Source organism: Pediculus humanus, genomic scaffold, assembly GCF_000006295.1.
Source record: "Pediculus humanus corporis 1103172107744 genomic scaffold, whole genome shotgun sequence".
Taxonomy (NCBI): Eukaryota; Metazoa; Arthropoda; class Insecta; order Psocodea; family Pediculidae; genus Pediculus; species Pediculus humanus.
Genome location: NW_002987345.1, coordinates 58,107 through 71,462, shown reverse-complemented (window position 1 = coordinate 71,462; position 13,356 = coordinate 58,107). Strand labels below are relative to the sequence as shown.

Below are 13,356 nucleotides of genomic sequence, written 5' to 3'. Positions count from 1 at the left end.
ATCGAAGCAAAAGTTACACCATTTTACTTTTTTTTTGTAAGGTTAAAAAAAAAAAAAAAAATTTTGAAATCCATGAATGGAGATTTAATTCCAAGTTTATAATGAAACTCATTTTAAAAAAAATTTATTCCAAGGAATCGATACTGGATAAAAAAAAGATGGAAGGAAAATAATTTTTTACCATCCGAAAACATATTCCATAGCTTTAGCAACCAATCCTGTATTTTTTTGAGGTGTGTTTCCACTACTATAAACCTTAAAACGTTAAAATAAGTTTGTTATTTAAAAAATATGTAATTAGTTTTAAATAAAGGGATAAATTGTAACTTACTTCTGTGTCTCCCACTCTGCTTTGCAAAGACCTTAAATTGGAATGTCTTGTTGGACTCGAAATGGGACTTTCATAAATAGATGTATTATTATTATATGTTCCATTTAAATCTGGATATAATCTGTTTCTTGGACTACACACAGATGGAGATGTAGGTGTATATGATACTGATGCATTTAAATTTTCTTTATTTATAGAATAATCTGTTATAACTTCCTAAAAAAATCAAAAATGGAAAAAATTTTTTAACCTTCTTCTCGCATTAAATGTACGCCATGGATGTTGTTAACACTCACCTGATCTCTACAAGGTATGACACCTATCATTACAGAATTAGCAAAAACTTTTCCATTATTTGTTAAAGCTCTTCTCGCTTCTATTTTAGAACTAAATTGAATGTGCATCCAATTTCCTTTAGCTGGTGATTTTGTAGCAATTATGTTTCCGCAATGTCCCAGTTGTGATAATATGAACGAAGCCGCAGAAGGAGGATAACCGAAAACTGTCACCCAATTATTTTCCGTCGAATCTGAAGATTTTAAGGGTGAAGTTCTAAAATCTGAATAATGTTTTGAGGCAAATCTAAAAATACAAAAAATAATTAAAAAACAAAATCTATTAAAACAAAATATTAATGAAAAAGTTAGTTGAAATACTTACGAGACATATTGTTGAACATCATTTGATTGCGAATCGTTTCCAAGAGGGGGGGAATTTATTGTGTCGAAAAGTCCAACAATGGGTGGACCATTACTTTTTTCATTTGTATTACACTGCATTGATGAATTTAAAGAGCCAGGATTATTCATTATCTAAATAAAAACAATTTTAAATTTAATTATGTCCCTTGAAATTAAAATAAAAGAAAAATTATTTTTTTTAACAAACCTGTGATAAAAAATATTGAGTATTTGAATGATCATTTCTAACATTATCTTTAACAGTACTATGATTATCGCTAAAATGAACTCTTTTGTTTTTAGGACTAGTTGAACCTGCTATTGGTGATTGTGATTCTCCTAATAAAAAAGCAGGTAAATAAGGTGATCCTGTAGGAGTTGTGGCCGGACTTGAAGGTCCTGAATTATTTGGGGTACCTAAGTTCATTTGCTCCATGATCTGAAAAAAAAAAAAAAAAAAATTAATGTAATAAATCACACTTTTGGAAAATAAATTAATAAATTATATATATATTAAAAATGAAAATAAAAACCTAACCTGTTGCATTAAACTTAAAATTAATGAAAGATTTTAAAAAAAAAAAAAAAATATTACAAACAATAATTAAAAAATGATAATGAGTAAAAAAATAAACGTAATCATTAAAACTCACCCAAGAATAATTTAAAATAAAAAAAAAAAAAATTAATTTGAATTCAATATAAAAATCTCAGACCAAAAATAATGAAAAAATATAAACTAAATTGAATTTTCCTTTGACGCCGTTACGTACCGCCATTTAACAGTTACACCAGACTTTAAAATTTCTTTACGAGTTAATATTATTACATTACAAGTTGTTATAATATTTAATGATAATTTGATAAAGTTATGTAAAAAAAAAAAAAAAAAAAACACTTTGTTGCATTCGAAAATAATAATATTTAAATAAATTAAAACGGGAAAGGGGGGAAAAAAAAAAACAAAACACAACTTTGTTGGTTGCGAAATAAAATTCCCAGTTAGTAAACATGTAGTTTATTTATTCAGGAATCAAAATATTTGGGATTACAAAAAAAAAAAATGTTGAATTATTTTAAAATTATAAATTTTAATTTATATAAGGATAAAATTTTAATTTATGAAAAAAATTGATTGATTTAATTTTTTTTTTTTTTTTTTAAATTTAAAAAAAAAAAAAAAAGTCAAAGGTAAAAATTTCACAGCCTTTTTTAAAAGTAAAAATTTAACATGTTCCCAGTTCATTTCTTTAAGTCAGCCGCCCAGCCTAAGTTAGGAACCTCTTCGTGTAGTAAAGATATACGCTACACATTAAGACAAATGGATTCATCAAAACCCAGAGGAAAAGAACCGGAAAAAATTGATCCCCCATTGAAAAAAGGGAATGATTCATGTTTAAAACCTTTCACACGGCAAAATTTACTTTATTATTATGTTCCAGCTTTAGGAACTGCTAGCTACACAATTTTATCAATCAATGTCTTGAATCCTTCTATGCGATTCAGGTGAGTTACCATTTTTTTATTTTGTCAACGACCACGTTACCTATTCATTTTTTTTTTTAAATTGTATAATTTAAAACATATACATATATAGATTTAATTAATAATTCAATATGCAAAAAAAAATATTGCGCAGTTTTTAATATCAATTATGGACGTTAAATTTTTATAATTTTTTTTTTTTGAATCAATTGCGTAATTCTGAAAATTAATGTTATCCCATTTTTTTAACAATCACGTTATATTTAATTTTTTTTTGTAAAATTTCAGTTTATTTCCTAAAAGAGATTTAACCAATATATTACTTGCAACCACACTTTTTGGCACTGGATGTTATCTGTACTCTAGACCACACATTAAAGAAACAAGCAAACATGCCAGATATGGTTTTTCATCTCTCGGATCGATTATGTTCAATTTCAGTTCAGTTTTATTATGGGCTATATTGAGAAGTATTTTGCCAGAAAATGTTGCAGTATGTAGTGCAGCTGGTTTAGCATCAAGTTATATATTAGTTAAAGGAGCTACAAATTATATCCAATTCGTAGATCAAAAATGTGCTATGTAATATGTTAAAAAAAAACCAGTCTCTGATATTTTTACATCATTATTATTATTATTATTAAACAAAAAAAAAAAAAATTAGTTTTTACTCATCATACTTTTTTTTTTTTTTTTCTTTATCACAAATATAGAAAAGCAAAGTTAAAAACTTTTTTCTTTTTTTTTTGCTCTTTTTTATTAAATTTTTTATCAAGCTTCATTAAAACAAATTATAGTTTTCTTTTTTTTATTTACAATTATTATTTTTTATTATTATTATTATTATACATAAATAAAATAGTTTTTTTTTTTTTAATACATATTGGTTGTAGTTTTATTACTAAACAATTTTTTTTTTTTTAAACTAAAATTATGCTTTCGATATCACAGAATATAAAAAAAATATATTTTTTTATATTAGCGACACAAATTTAATAAATATTAATTGGAATAAAAATAAATAAATAAATTTCCTTTAATTGATTTTATAATATTATTTAAAGCATCACAAAAGACAATCATGGCAGGTTTTTTTATTTTTTATTTAAAATTTTATTATCATTAAATCGAAGATTATTAAACTTAGTCGTAATAGTTTCAAAGCTCTTTATAACAATTACTCGTCAAGTTTTTTTTTTTTTTTACATAAAATAAATCTTTAATTTAATTTATCTATGCTTATAATGTTACTTAAAAATGTAGTAAATGTAGTATTGATTTTTTTTAAATTAATAAATTAGGTCAACAAATGAATGCCTTTAATCGATTATAGTAAAATAAAATTCTTAAATTTATTTTTAATTAATTATTTATTTTATTTATTGAAACCTTTTCTCGAATCAGAAAAAAAAAAATGAAAATTAATTTTACTATTATCCTATAACCTTCAGTTAAATTAAGCAAGATTTTAAATAATTATTAATAACCTATTAAAATTAAATAAAACTCATCATTTTATAATTATTTATTTTTAAGATAAAAAGCAATCGATAATATTATTATTAAACACAGACATATAAAAATTACAATTTTTAAAAATACACAAAGCGAGATAATAAAAAATTTAAAATTAAAAAAACATTTATTTAAAAATATTTGCCCCTTTCTACTATTACAGTTAAAATAAAATTTCTAAAAATTTAATTTCAGGCACAAAGGTAACAGTGATAATGTGCACACTTCGATTAGTCGACACACACAAACACAACACAAATTTTTTCTCATTTTATTTTTACCATTATTAAAAAAAAAATAAATATACAATATATATATATATAAACATATAATTAATTAAATATATAAATAAGATTTTTTTTTTTTTTTTAAATTAATTTACATTCATATAAAAAAAAATATTTTAATAATAATTTAGCAAATAAATAAAAAAAAAAAATTTAAATAAACGAGTAACACAACTCCCCCCACCTCCCGTTTGTTTTCCCCTTTAAAAGTACGATTATCATTTAATTTTGATAAAATTCAAATTGTAAAAAAAACAAAAATATTTAAAATCATTTTAATTTGCGAAAGCTCTTAAATTTTTTTTATATAAAAAGCGATAATTTCTCCGTAGGCACTTTCATAACATTTAATTAATCATTCAAAATTTTTTTTTAAATGTGTGACCGCCATTTTGTTTTTTCTTAACTGCCATTTTTTTCTTCTTTACGGCCCAATTAAGCTTCATAATATTCAGTCTTTTATAATATAAGACACATCAAATTATTTCATTTAAAAAAAAAAATATTTCTAGTCTTAAGCAATGGCATTTTATAAATTTAAAAAAAAAAAAAAAAACATTTACAAATTATTATCATCATTTGTTTTTTTTTTTTTTTTTTAAGAATTCATTGGAGCGAGTTCCTGTGCTATGAAATTACTATTGGCGACGAGTAAACTTTCTTTCCATTTACCAGAATCCTTATTAAGTCTAGAATCTTCACACAAGCATAAAAATAATGTATCGATGACGGCCTGAAAAATTTATCGAATAAGTTAATAATGAGAGTAAAATAAGGAGAGTATTATTATTATTATTATTAAAAATAATTCAAAGTTCTAAAACTGATTCGTACCTCGTATAAAGAAAGTATGGCGTGAGCTATGAAAAATGAAAATATGGCAGTGATTAATACGGGAACCGCATAAAAATGTAAATCTTCTTCGTGTTTTAAATAAATGACGGCAATTATCGTCGTCGAGAGGGTAACGATGCATTTACCCAAAAACAATATAAAATCTCCTGCCGAATTTAACGTCGTAAATTTGACAACATTGTTCATGATTGTATTAAAAGCCTGAAAGAAGAATAAAAACGTTACAGGCCGTCGCGATGCAGAGTATGTGGGAAGACGTTCATGGATTCATACTCACGATTTTAGCAGAAGTACAAAAATTATGTCCTTGCATTGCTATGACAGCATATGCATTGTGATTCATAAAACGTATAAAACATTCAACTAAATAAAAACAACAAGTGCAACTTTTAAGCAAACATTTAGCCCAATCGCTTTCGCTGTTGGCTTTAAGTCTGAAACAACAACAACAACAACAGCAACAAATTTTAAATATAAGTTTTTGTATTTTTTTGTATTTTTGTCAAACTGCTCGTGTATATTTTCTTACTTTGTCTGTATGTACATAAGTATAATTCTAGGAATTTTAAATAATGTTATTAGAAACGATCCCAAAGCAACTGATCCCATGTGATAGCAAATAAGACGTCGTATTGCTTGAAGTATAAACCAATCACCGCCACCATCTTTTCTACTCCTGAAATTTTATTTTTGAAATTATTTTAAAATTTTAAAGGGGAAATTATTATTTAATAATCGGTAGGTATATATATATACCTTTTAAAATACCAGGATGCAACTGCTCCGGATAAAACCATTTGCTGACTCGCCAATATAAATTCCGAATTCCATATGAGTCCAATTAAATGTGCCCACCACATGTATTTAACCCACGTACTGTCGGTATATTTAACTCTTGTGAAACCTAAAAAAAAAAAATTTTATTTAAATTTCAACCGTCTCAATTTACTTATTAAATAATTTATCTTTTTTACTATGAAACTCCCACAGAAAAAAAATTACTTTTATGTTGCAAATCTGTTGTGCTGTAGTTTCTAGGTACTATAAATCCTATGGACGATGAATTTACCTGCTGCGTAGGCACGGTTGTTTGAATTTGTAAATTTTCATATGGTTTCATTTTATCTTCGCTAGTGTAATCTACAATTTATATATATATATATGTAAATAAATATTTTTTATTAAATTTAAAGATTTATGAAACAATATCGATAAAAATAAATCACAAAAAACATTTTTACTTATCGTATAAGAAACTGATTGATAATTTTAAAAAAAAAAAAATGAAAAATTACTAACTTGCAGTAGCAAGAAAAACGGCAACAGTTAACCAAAAGGCAAAATATCCAACCAATATAAGAAATGTAATTATTGGCTGTAGAAAATAATGATGGGATTTACAGACATACATTTAGCAGATTCTTTAAACAGATTTGAAATAAATCCAACGTGTTTTCTCATTACAAAAACGACAAGAAGAAGAATTATCTAAAAAGAAAAAACAATTACTTTTTGCAAATTTAAACTTTTTAAATTTTAATTTCGATTAGGACTTACTGTTAAAATAGTTGCGACAATGCTAAATATTAAAAATGCTTGTTCATTATGTACGGTTCTGATTAGCCAAGTATTTATAGGCTTTGCGTCTAAATCCCACTTAATAGTTGCATAAGTCCACCACAAAACACCAGTGCAAGCTGAAATTATACAATTTAATAATGAAATCATTCAATTTAACTTTTTTTTTTTAAATTACAACATTATTTTAACTTACCCAAAGATGCTATTGAAATAACTATCATAAATATCCAAGCAACAATCGAAGCAAGGAAATGTACAAATGATATTGTAATTAAGGAAAACACTGCAAATATAACAATAAAAACTAATTAATATATTCAAAATTTTAAAAATTGTCTTATATATGTATTAGTTATGTTTCGATATTAACATACCAAAAGCCAATAGAGAAAATACTAGAATGTGTGGCCAAGTAGCATATAAATCAGATAAAACATGCTCCACAGCATCCCAACTATTAATAGCTCCATATGTATTCGAAATTATATTCTTAGCAACATCGTAAACATTTTGTGGAACACATCTTTTTAAAACTTTTATGCTGAATAAAAAATTAAATTTTTTCATAAGATTTATTTTAGAATATATATACATAATGTTTGAAATAAGAGTAAAATATTTATTTACCTTTTATATACTGGAAAAACTGGACATGGACCCATTGCACTAGAAAATAATTCCGGTTGTCTAGCTTTAACATCTTCAAATTTGAAATCGTACTGACATAAACTAGAATTCGTCTCCAGATAAAATTTTCTTAAATCGTTCATACTATTTAAATCTCTATCGGGACACTTAGAGACACAAATTTTTAATGATTTTTTTATATTACTTATATCTAAATAAAATAAATAAGGTCTTTGTCTCATATCAAGTCCTGAATGTTCCAATGATCCAATCTTATCATTTTCAGCACCACAAATATTGCCGAAATCATCATAACCGTGAGTGAGACGTTTTGGATGTCCAAAAACCAAAGCAAAAGCTGCTATTAAGATCTGCAGAAAAAAAAAAGACATACAGAAATATTTTATTTCACTCCTCCCCCAAAAATTAAAAAACGTTATTTTAACAAAAAAAAAAAAAAAAAGAAAACTTTTTATAGAAAAAAAGTTTTAAAAAAATAGTACTACTCACAAGTAAAAACCAAAATAGAATAAAAATAATTAACATTAAGACGTCTGTACATCCCCGAATACGTTGCTTATCATCTCCAGATAAATCTTCAATAGCTTCACCACCAAAACAACCCATTTTAAAACTAATTCTACAGTACAAAAAAAAAGATAAAAATTTTTTAAAAATTGTACTCACAATACTTTTTAACAAATTTAAAAACGACAATAATTAAAAAAAAAAAATACCTAATGTTAAAATAATAAAATTACTTTAATTTCTCTTTCTTTCTTTCTTTTTTTTTTTTATTTAATTAAGTAAATTATAAAAAGAATGCCATTAAAAAAAAATTTTAAAATCCAGCAGGTAAAAATAATAGTAAACAGACGCCATGAAATCAAACATTAAAAATAATCAACGAAACAGTTGGCACAACTGATTATTATTTTTATTTACAAAATGTCGGATATTATTTTTTAAATAAAAATAAATAATTTTTTTTAGATATATTATAATTAAATTTATATTTGAATTTTTAAAAAAAACCTTAAAATCTAATTTAATTATCATTTAATAATATAACTTTTCCATACTAATTTAATTTTATAACCGTAACTATCAAAATATTAAATGTAAACATTTTTTTCCTGATATCCCTTTCACATTTTTGAGTCATTCTGATACCCTGAATTAGATTAATTATTGAAAAAATTACACGATAAATAAAAAAAAAAATTATTATTCATTTTGTTTTTTATTGTAATCAACAAATGACGTAAATATTATCATTTATAAAATTTCAGTAACTTCGTCTTCGGAATTTTTAGTTTCTTCACCCGGTACCAAATATAATTCTTCTCCGTTCTGCAAAAAAAAATTAATAATTTTTAATAACATTTTAAATAAAACATATAAAGAATTTAAAAAAACTAACGGTTGCATTAGCCTGAGAAATATGATTTTGTCCATTTCCTCCATATTCTCCACCTTTCATAAAAGTCATGACCGTACCAAAAGGTCCAAAATCATTCGTATTAGGTGAATTTTCCTGGTTAACTTCTCCGTAAATCGAATCGTTTGAAGTATTATTAAATATTTTTTTCGCATCGTCTATGCTTAATAACTACATCACAAAAATAATAATAATAATTAAAATAATTTAAAAAAATAAAATAAAATGTTTTATCAGGTATTAAAAAATTTTTCACCTGAACGTTATTCGGTTCGGCAGGTTGATGAGTAAATTCTTGATTATTTTCATTTTCACTTTCCACAGGCTCGCAAAATATTTCTAAAAAGTCAAAAATACAAAAAAATTAAACAAAAAAAAAAAAAAAAATTGAACCCGAAATTAATTTTTCATAATTAATTTTAATCTAATATACCGGGTTCCACTTTATAAGTAACATTTTTTTTACTATTTTTATGAAGTTCATTGTTTTGATTTTCTAATTCGGGACCAGGAGGTTCGACGTCGATTCTCATTTTTCCAGCTTCATCAAAAGTTTGTATTACAGTCGCAACAACAGGAACCTTTAAAAAAAAAAAAAAAACAAAAAATTATTAAAAATAACCTTTCGCCGAAAAATTAAATTGTTATTTAAATTAATACCTTAATTTGAACAGTTTTAACACTTGTCGTTTCTGAATTTGGTGCAACCGTTATTTTTCCAGCAACTTTTAAATCATCCGGTGTTGCTGGAACTAACATATGTTGCGTATCGCTATTTGCATTTAATACCTGAAAAAAAAAAAATTTTATCTTATTAAAATGCGTAAAGAAATCGTAAAAATAAAAATAAAAATACAAACCTTAACTAAAACTGGAATTCCAGAAGAAGGTTTAAATAATGCAAATGGCGTTTGACCATTTTGAATTGTTGTTTCCATAGCTTTAGTCTTTATCAAATCGATAACTATTCCTACGCACATACTCTAAAATTTTAATAATAATAATAATAATAAATACAAACAATTTCTTATTCATAAAGGAAAAATGAAAAGTTTTTAAATGATTTTAATACTTTTTCAGTGACGACTCCTCGATCCGTTATATAAGTTTTAGTTATTTTCAATCTTTGCAAAAGACTTTTATTTGGCGGCGTAGGTTTTCCACCCTTATCAAACTGTTCGATAATTCCTCTATTATCATTTGGTAAATGAACAACCCTAACACTTTTTCTAAAAAATATTTTTTTTTTTTTTTTTCAATTTTCAAACAAATGTCATTATAAATTTTAAAAAAAATAAAAATAAATTTTCACTCACTTTTCTTCATTATTGACATCTCTACTCGGGTATTTAATACCGTGAACATACTCTTCGTGATTTCTTAACGAAAATCTTTTGTTAAAAACTTGACCGCAACGAATGCAAGGATACATTCCTTTTTCAGAATGCGTGTGTGCCTGAAAATATTAATTTTAAGGATTTACAATAATTTATTTGATGGATATTCGAATCAATAAAAAGTTGGTATAAATTTTAACCTTGTGACACATCAAATTAGACATTTGATTGAATCCTTTTGTACATATATCGCATTTGTAGGGCCTTTCATTCGTATGAGTAAATATATGATTTCTAAGATTTCCTAAAAAAAAAAATTAACAATGTTTAAGTATTATTATTATTATTTTTTATTTTAAATAATTCAAACAAACCTTTTTGATGAAAAGCTTTTCCGCATATGTGACACTTATGCGGTTTATAATCGCTGTGAGTTTTTTTATGTGAAATCAATGTGGATACTCTATTAAATGTTTTTCTGCAAAATTCGCAAACGTAAGGACGTGCATCGGAGTGTATTGCACGATGTTGGCTCAACGTTGACATCTGGAAAAAGGTTTCATTTTCTATTAAAATAAACAACAAACAATTAATTTAATAAAAAAAAATAATCGGTTGTCACGAACCTGTCTAAAAGCTTTTCCACACGTTTCACATTTATAATTTCTTTCATCGGTGTGTGTTGGAAGATGCCTTGTCAAGGTATACTGATGTCTAAAATCTTTTCCACCTGATTTGGATTTTTAAAAAATTAAATTCTTAACAATTTAAAAAAAAAAAAAAAAAATGAAATGAAATTTTATTCCTTATTTTGAACAACGTGGTGAATAAAAAATAAAGGTAATAAGAAAGGAAATAATTTAATTATTATTATTATTATTATTATTAATATTATTATCCATTATTTAAAAAATTATGAAAAATGGATTGAAGGATGTAATAAATAAGGAATAAAAAGGATGATGAGAAAAATTTTTTTTTTAAAAAATTTTTTATGGATTAGAAATAAGGATGAAGGATTATTTAGGATCAGGACTTACAAACACCACATTGCCAAATCTTGATATTTCTATCTCCCAGGTGCTGGTACCTGACATAATGTAAATTATTTTCCTTGTTACAATCTACCATTCTCTTATTTTGATATTTAAAATCAAAATTTTTGTATTCATCTTCATCAACCAAACCGTTTAAATTTCTTTTAGGTTCCACTTTTAATCTTTTCATTGTTTTAACGACGGATTATATTTTTCTAGAAAAATAAATAAATAAATAAATAATAAATAAAATACAATTTAAAAAAAAAAAAAAAACATTTCAAATTTCTTAATTAAACAGTAAATAATTTTTACCTTCTTCTTTAGTATTATATGATTCATTTTTCGACAGACCTAAATCAATGTCATTCAAACCATTTCCGGTATCTTCAAAATTTAATTCTTGATTTCGCGTTTTATTTTCTTCGATTGATTTAGTCGCAGCAAATGTTTCATAATTTTTATCTCTATCTTCCATAAAACAATATGAATTATCTTCATAATTTAAACTCAATGTTGCTGAGGTTCCAAAATTATAATCGTTAACATTTTCGGAATTTCTACCATTTCCGGTTTTAAAATTTGAATAATTTCTATTTACGTACATTTGACTGCTTGAAAAATCTAAATTTAATACGTGATCACCGATTAAATTTGAATTTCCTTCAAATGCTCGAGATGATTCGGTCGTTATTTGCTTTCCAGTAAGCAAATTTGAATTGTTTAAAAAATCATTGTCGTTCAATATGAAATCATTTCCAAAACGATTTTCATTCAATATATCATTTTTTTCTCCGTCAATTTTATCCGTCATATTGTAATTTCTTATAACAAAATGATCAGGTAGACCAACGACAACATCGACAGGTTTATCAACGCTGATTCCATTTAAATCGATTTTCGGATAGTTATCGTTAAGCATTGATACCATGTTTAAATAACTATCATCCCCCATTTTAAAATCAGATGATTCCTGTCCATTTTCTTCACCCTTATCAACTTTAGTCGTGTTTGGATTATTAAAACTTAAAAATTCGTCGATTGCATTTGTTGTTTTCTTTGGTTCGTAACTCAAATCATCGTTTAATATGGGCATACGTGGAAACATTATTTCAGACTGTTTAAATGTAGAATGAGAAGGATTTGTTTCCGTGGGTGCAAAACCAGAATATGGTTGGTTGGAGGTTTCAGGTTTCAAATCGGGTCCAACGTAAAGATCGTGTATTGTTTTACTTAATTTTTTATCACTTGCTAATTCGTTATCCGAGGAATTGAGTGCCTGAAAAACAATAATATCAGAATTATGGTATCCTACATTAAATTAAATAAAATTATTATTATTAAATTTCTCTACTCAAGAGTGTTTAGAGTAAATAATAACAAAATGTATTTTTTATTATTCACATGTAATAAAAATAGAGAAAATAATAATAATACTTAATTTAGTTAAACATAATAAACTACTAACAAAATAACGATAAACACTTCAAATGTACATTGAAATGTGTATATGTATTTTGTAAAACATTAAACATAAATTTTAATATACATAACATTTTAATAACATTAAACATAAACACAATTTTCTTATTATATTATAAAAATAAGACATTGAGTTAATATATTTATACAAAATATAAAAGTAATCTTATTAATTTCAGTGACTTTTATCAATAATCTATCATACAAAACTATTTTTACAGTTTCATTGTATTGAACATATTACAAAAAAAAATGAAGTACATGTAAAAATGAAAAATACATAATCAATCTCATAATTTTTTAACATAAATAACAAAATCTTTTTATAAGTAATAATGCATAATTTCAATAAATATAATATTACCTTACTTTATTTTAAATGTATTTCATTAAAAAAGCAACAGATGATGATGTAAAATAGTTATAATAATAATAATACATACATCAAAAATGTCATCTCCTAATGCAGAGTGATGCTCAAAATCTTCTTCCATATTTGAAATCAATGAAATTATAACACTCTACTCAATCAGCCACAAATTTACTGAAAAATATTTCCTTTTATCAACCATTTTCTAATCATTGATTATCTGAAATCATCTATAATCAAAAATTATTGAATCATTTAAAAAAAAAAAAAAAATTTCAATGTAATGTAACTTAACGCATTTTTATGATTAGGAAAAAAAAAGAAAAGA

General features: G+C 24.7%; 5 protein-coding genes across 5 annotated transcripts; 1 reads left to right on the top strand and 4 right to left on the bottom strand.

Annotated features, from left to right (window-relative positions):
- Nucleotides 1-177: 177 nt before the first annotated feature.
- On the bottom strand, nt 178-1,447 carry Phum_PHUM336810 (Nucleoporin NUP53, putative; the record flags this gene model as incomplete). The annotated part of the gene is made up of 5 exons (XM_002427660.1): nt 178-255; nt 332-547; nt 628-883; nt 992-1,143; nt 1,220-1,447. 5 exons carry the CDS (start codon nt 1,445-1,447, stop codon nt 178-180), a joined length of 930 nt encoding a protein of 309 aa, XP_002427705.1.
- A 795-nt stretch (nt 1,448-2,242) lies between these two features.
- On the top strand, nt 2,243-3,082 carry Phum_PHUM336800 (uncharacterized protein; the record flags this gene model as incomplete). The annotated part of the gene is made up of 2 exons (XM_002427659.1): nt 2,243-2,517; nt 2,800-3,082. 2 exons carry the CDS (start codon nt 2,243-2,245, stop codon nt 3,080-3,082), a joined length of 558 nt encoding a protein of 185 aa, XP_002427704.1.
- Nucleotides 3,083-4,896: 1,814 nt separating this feature from the next.
- Phum_PHUM336790 (uncharacterized protein) lies at nt 4,897-7,988 on the bottom strand (the record flags this gene model as incomplete). Its single annotated transcript, XM_002427658.1, has 13 exons — nt 4,897-5,031; nt 5,133-5,354; nt 5,431-5,587; nt 5,683-5,829; nt 5,910-6,057; nt 6,156-6,293; nt 6,453-6,528; nt 6,555-6,641; nt 6,711-6,850; nt 6,928-7,017; nt 7,109-7,275; nt 7,362-7,732; nt 7,872-7,988. 13 exons carry the CDS (start codon nt 7,986-7,988, stop codon nt 4,897-4,899), a joined length of 1,995 nt encoding a protein of 664 aa, XP_002427703.1.
- A 454-nt stretch (nt 7,989-8,442) lies between these two features.
- On the bottom strand, nt 8,443-9,335 carry Phum_PHUM336780 (uncharacterized protein; the record flags this gene model as incomplete). The annotated part of the gene is made up of 5 exons (XM_002427657.1): nt 8,443-8,535; nt 8,658-8,714; nt 8,785-8,973; nt 9,059-9,141; nt 9,269-9,335. 5 exons carry the CDS (start codon nt 9,333-9,335, stop codon nt 8,443-8,445), a joined length of 489 nt encoding a protein of 162 aa, XP_002427702.1.
- A 494-nt stretch (nt 9,336-9,829) lies between these two features.
- Phum_PHUM336770 (krueppel c2h2-type zinc finger protein, putative) lies at nt 9,830-13,152 on the bottom strand (the record flags this gene model as incomplete). Its single annotated transcript, XM_002427656.1, has 8 exons — nt 9,830-10,025; nt 10,119-10,258; nt 10,340-10,443; nt 10,514-10,685; nt 10,766-10,869; nt 11,180-11,350; nt 11,531-12,455; nt 13,102-13,152. 8 exons carry the CDS (start codon nt 13,150-13,152, stop codon nt 9,830-9,832), a joined length of 1,863 nt encoding a protein of 620 aa, XP_002427701.1.
- Nucleotides 13,153-13,356: the final 204 nt, after the last annotated feature.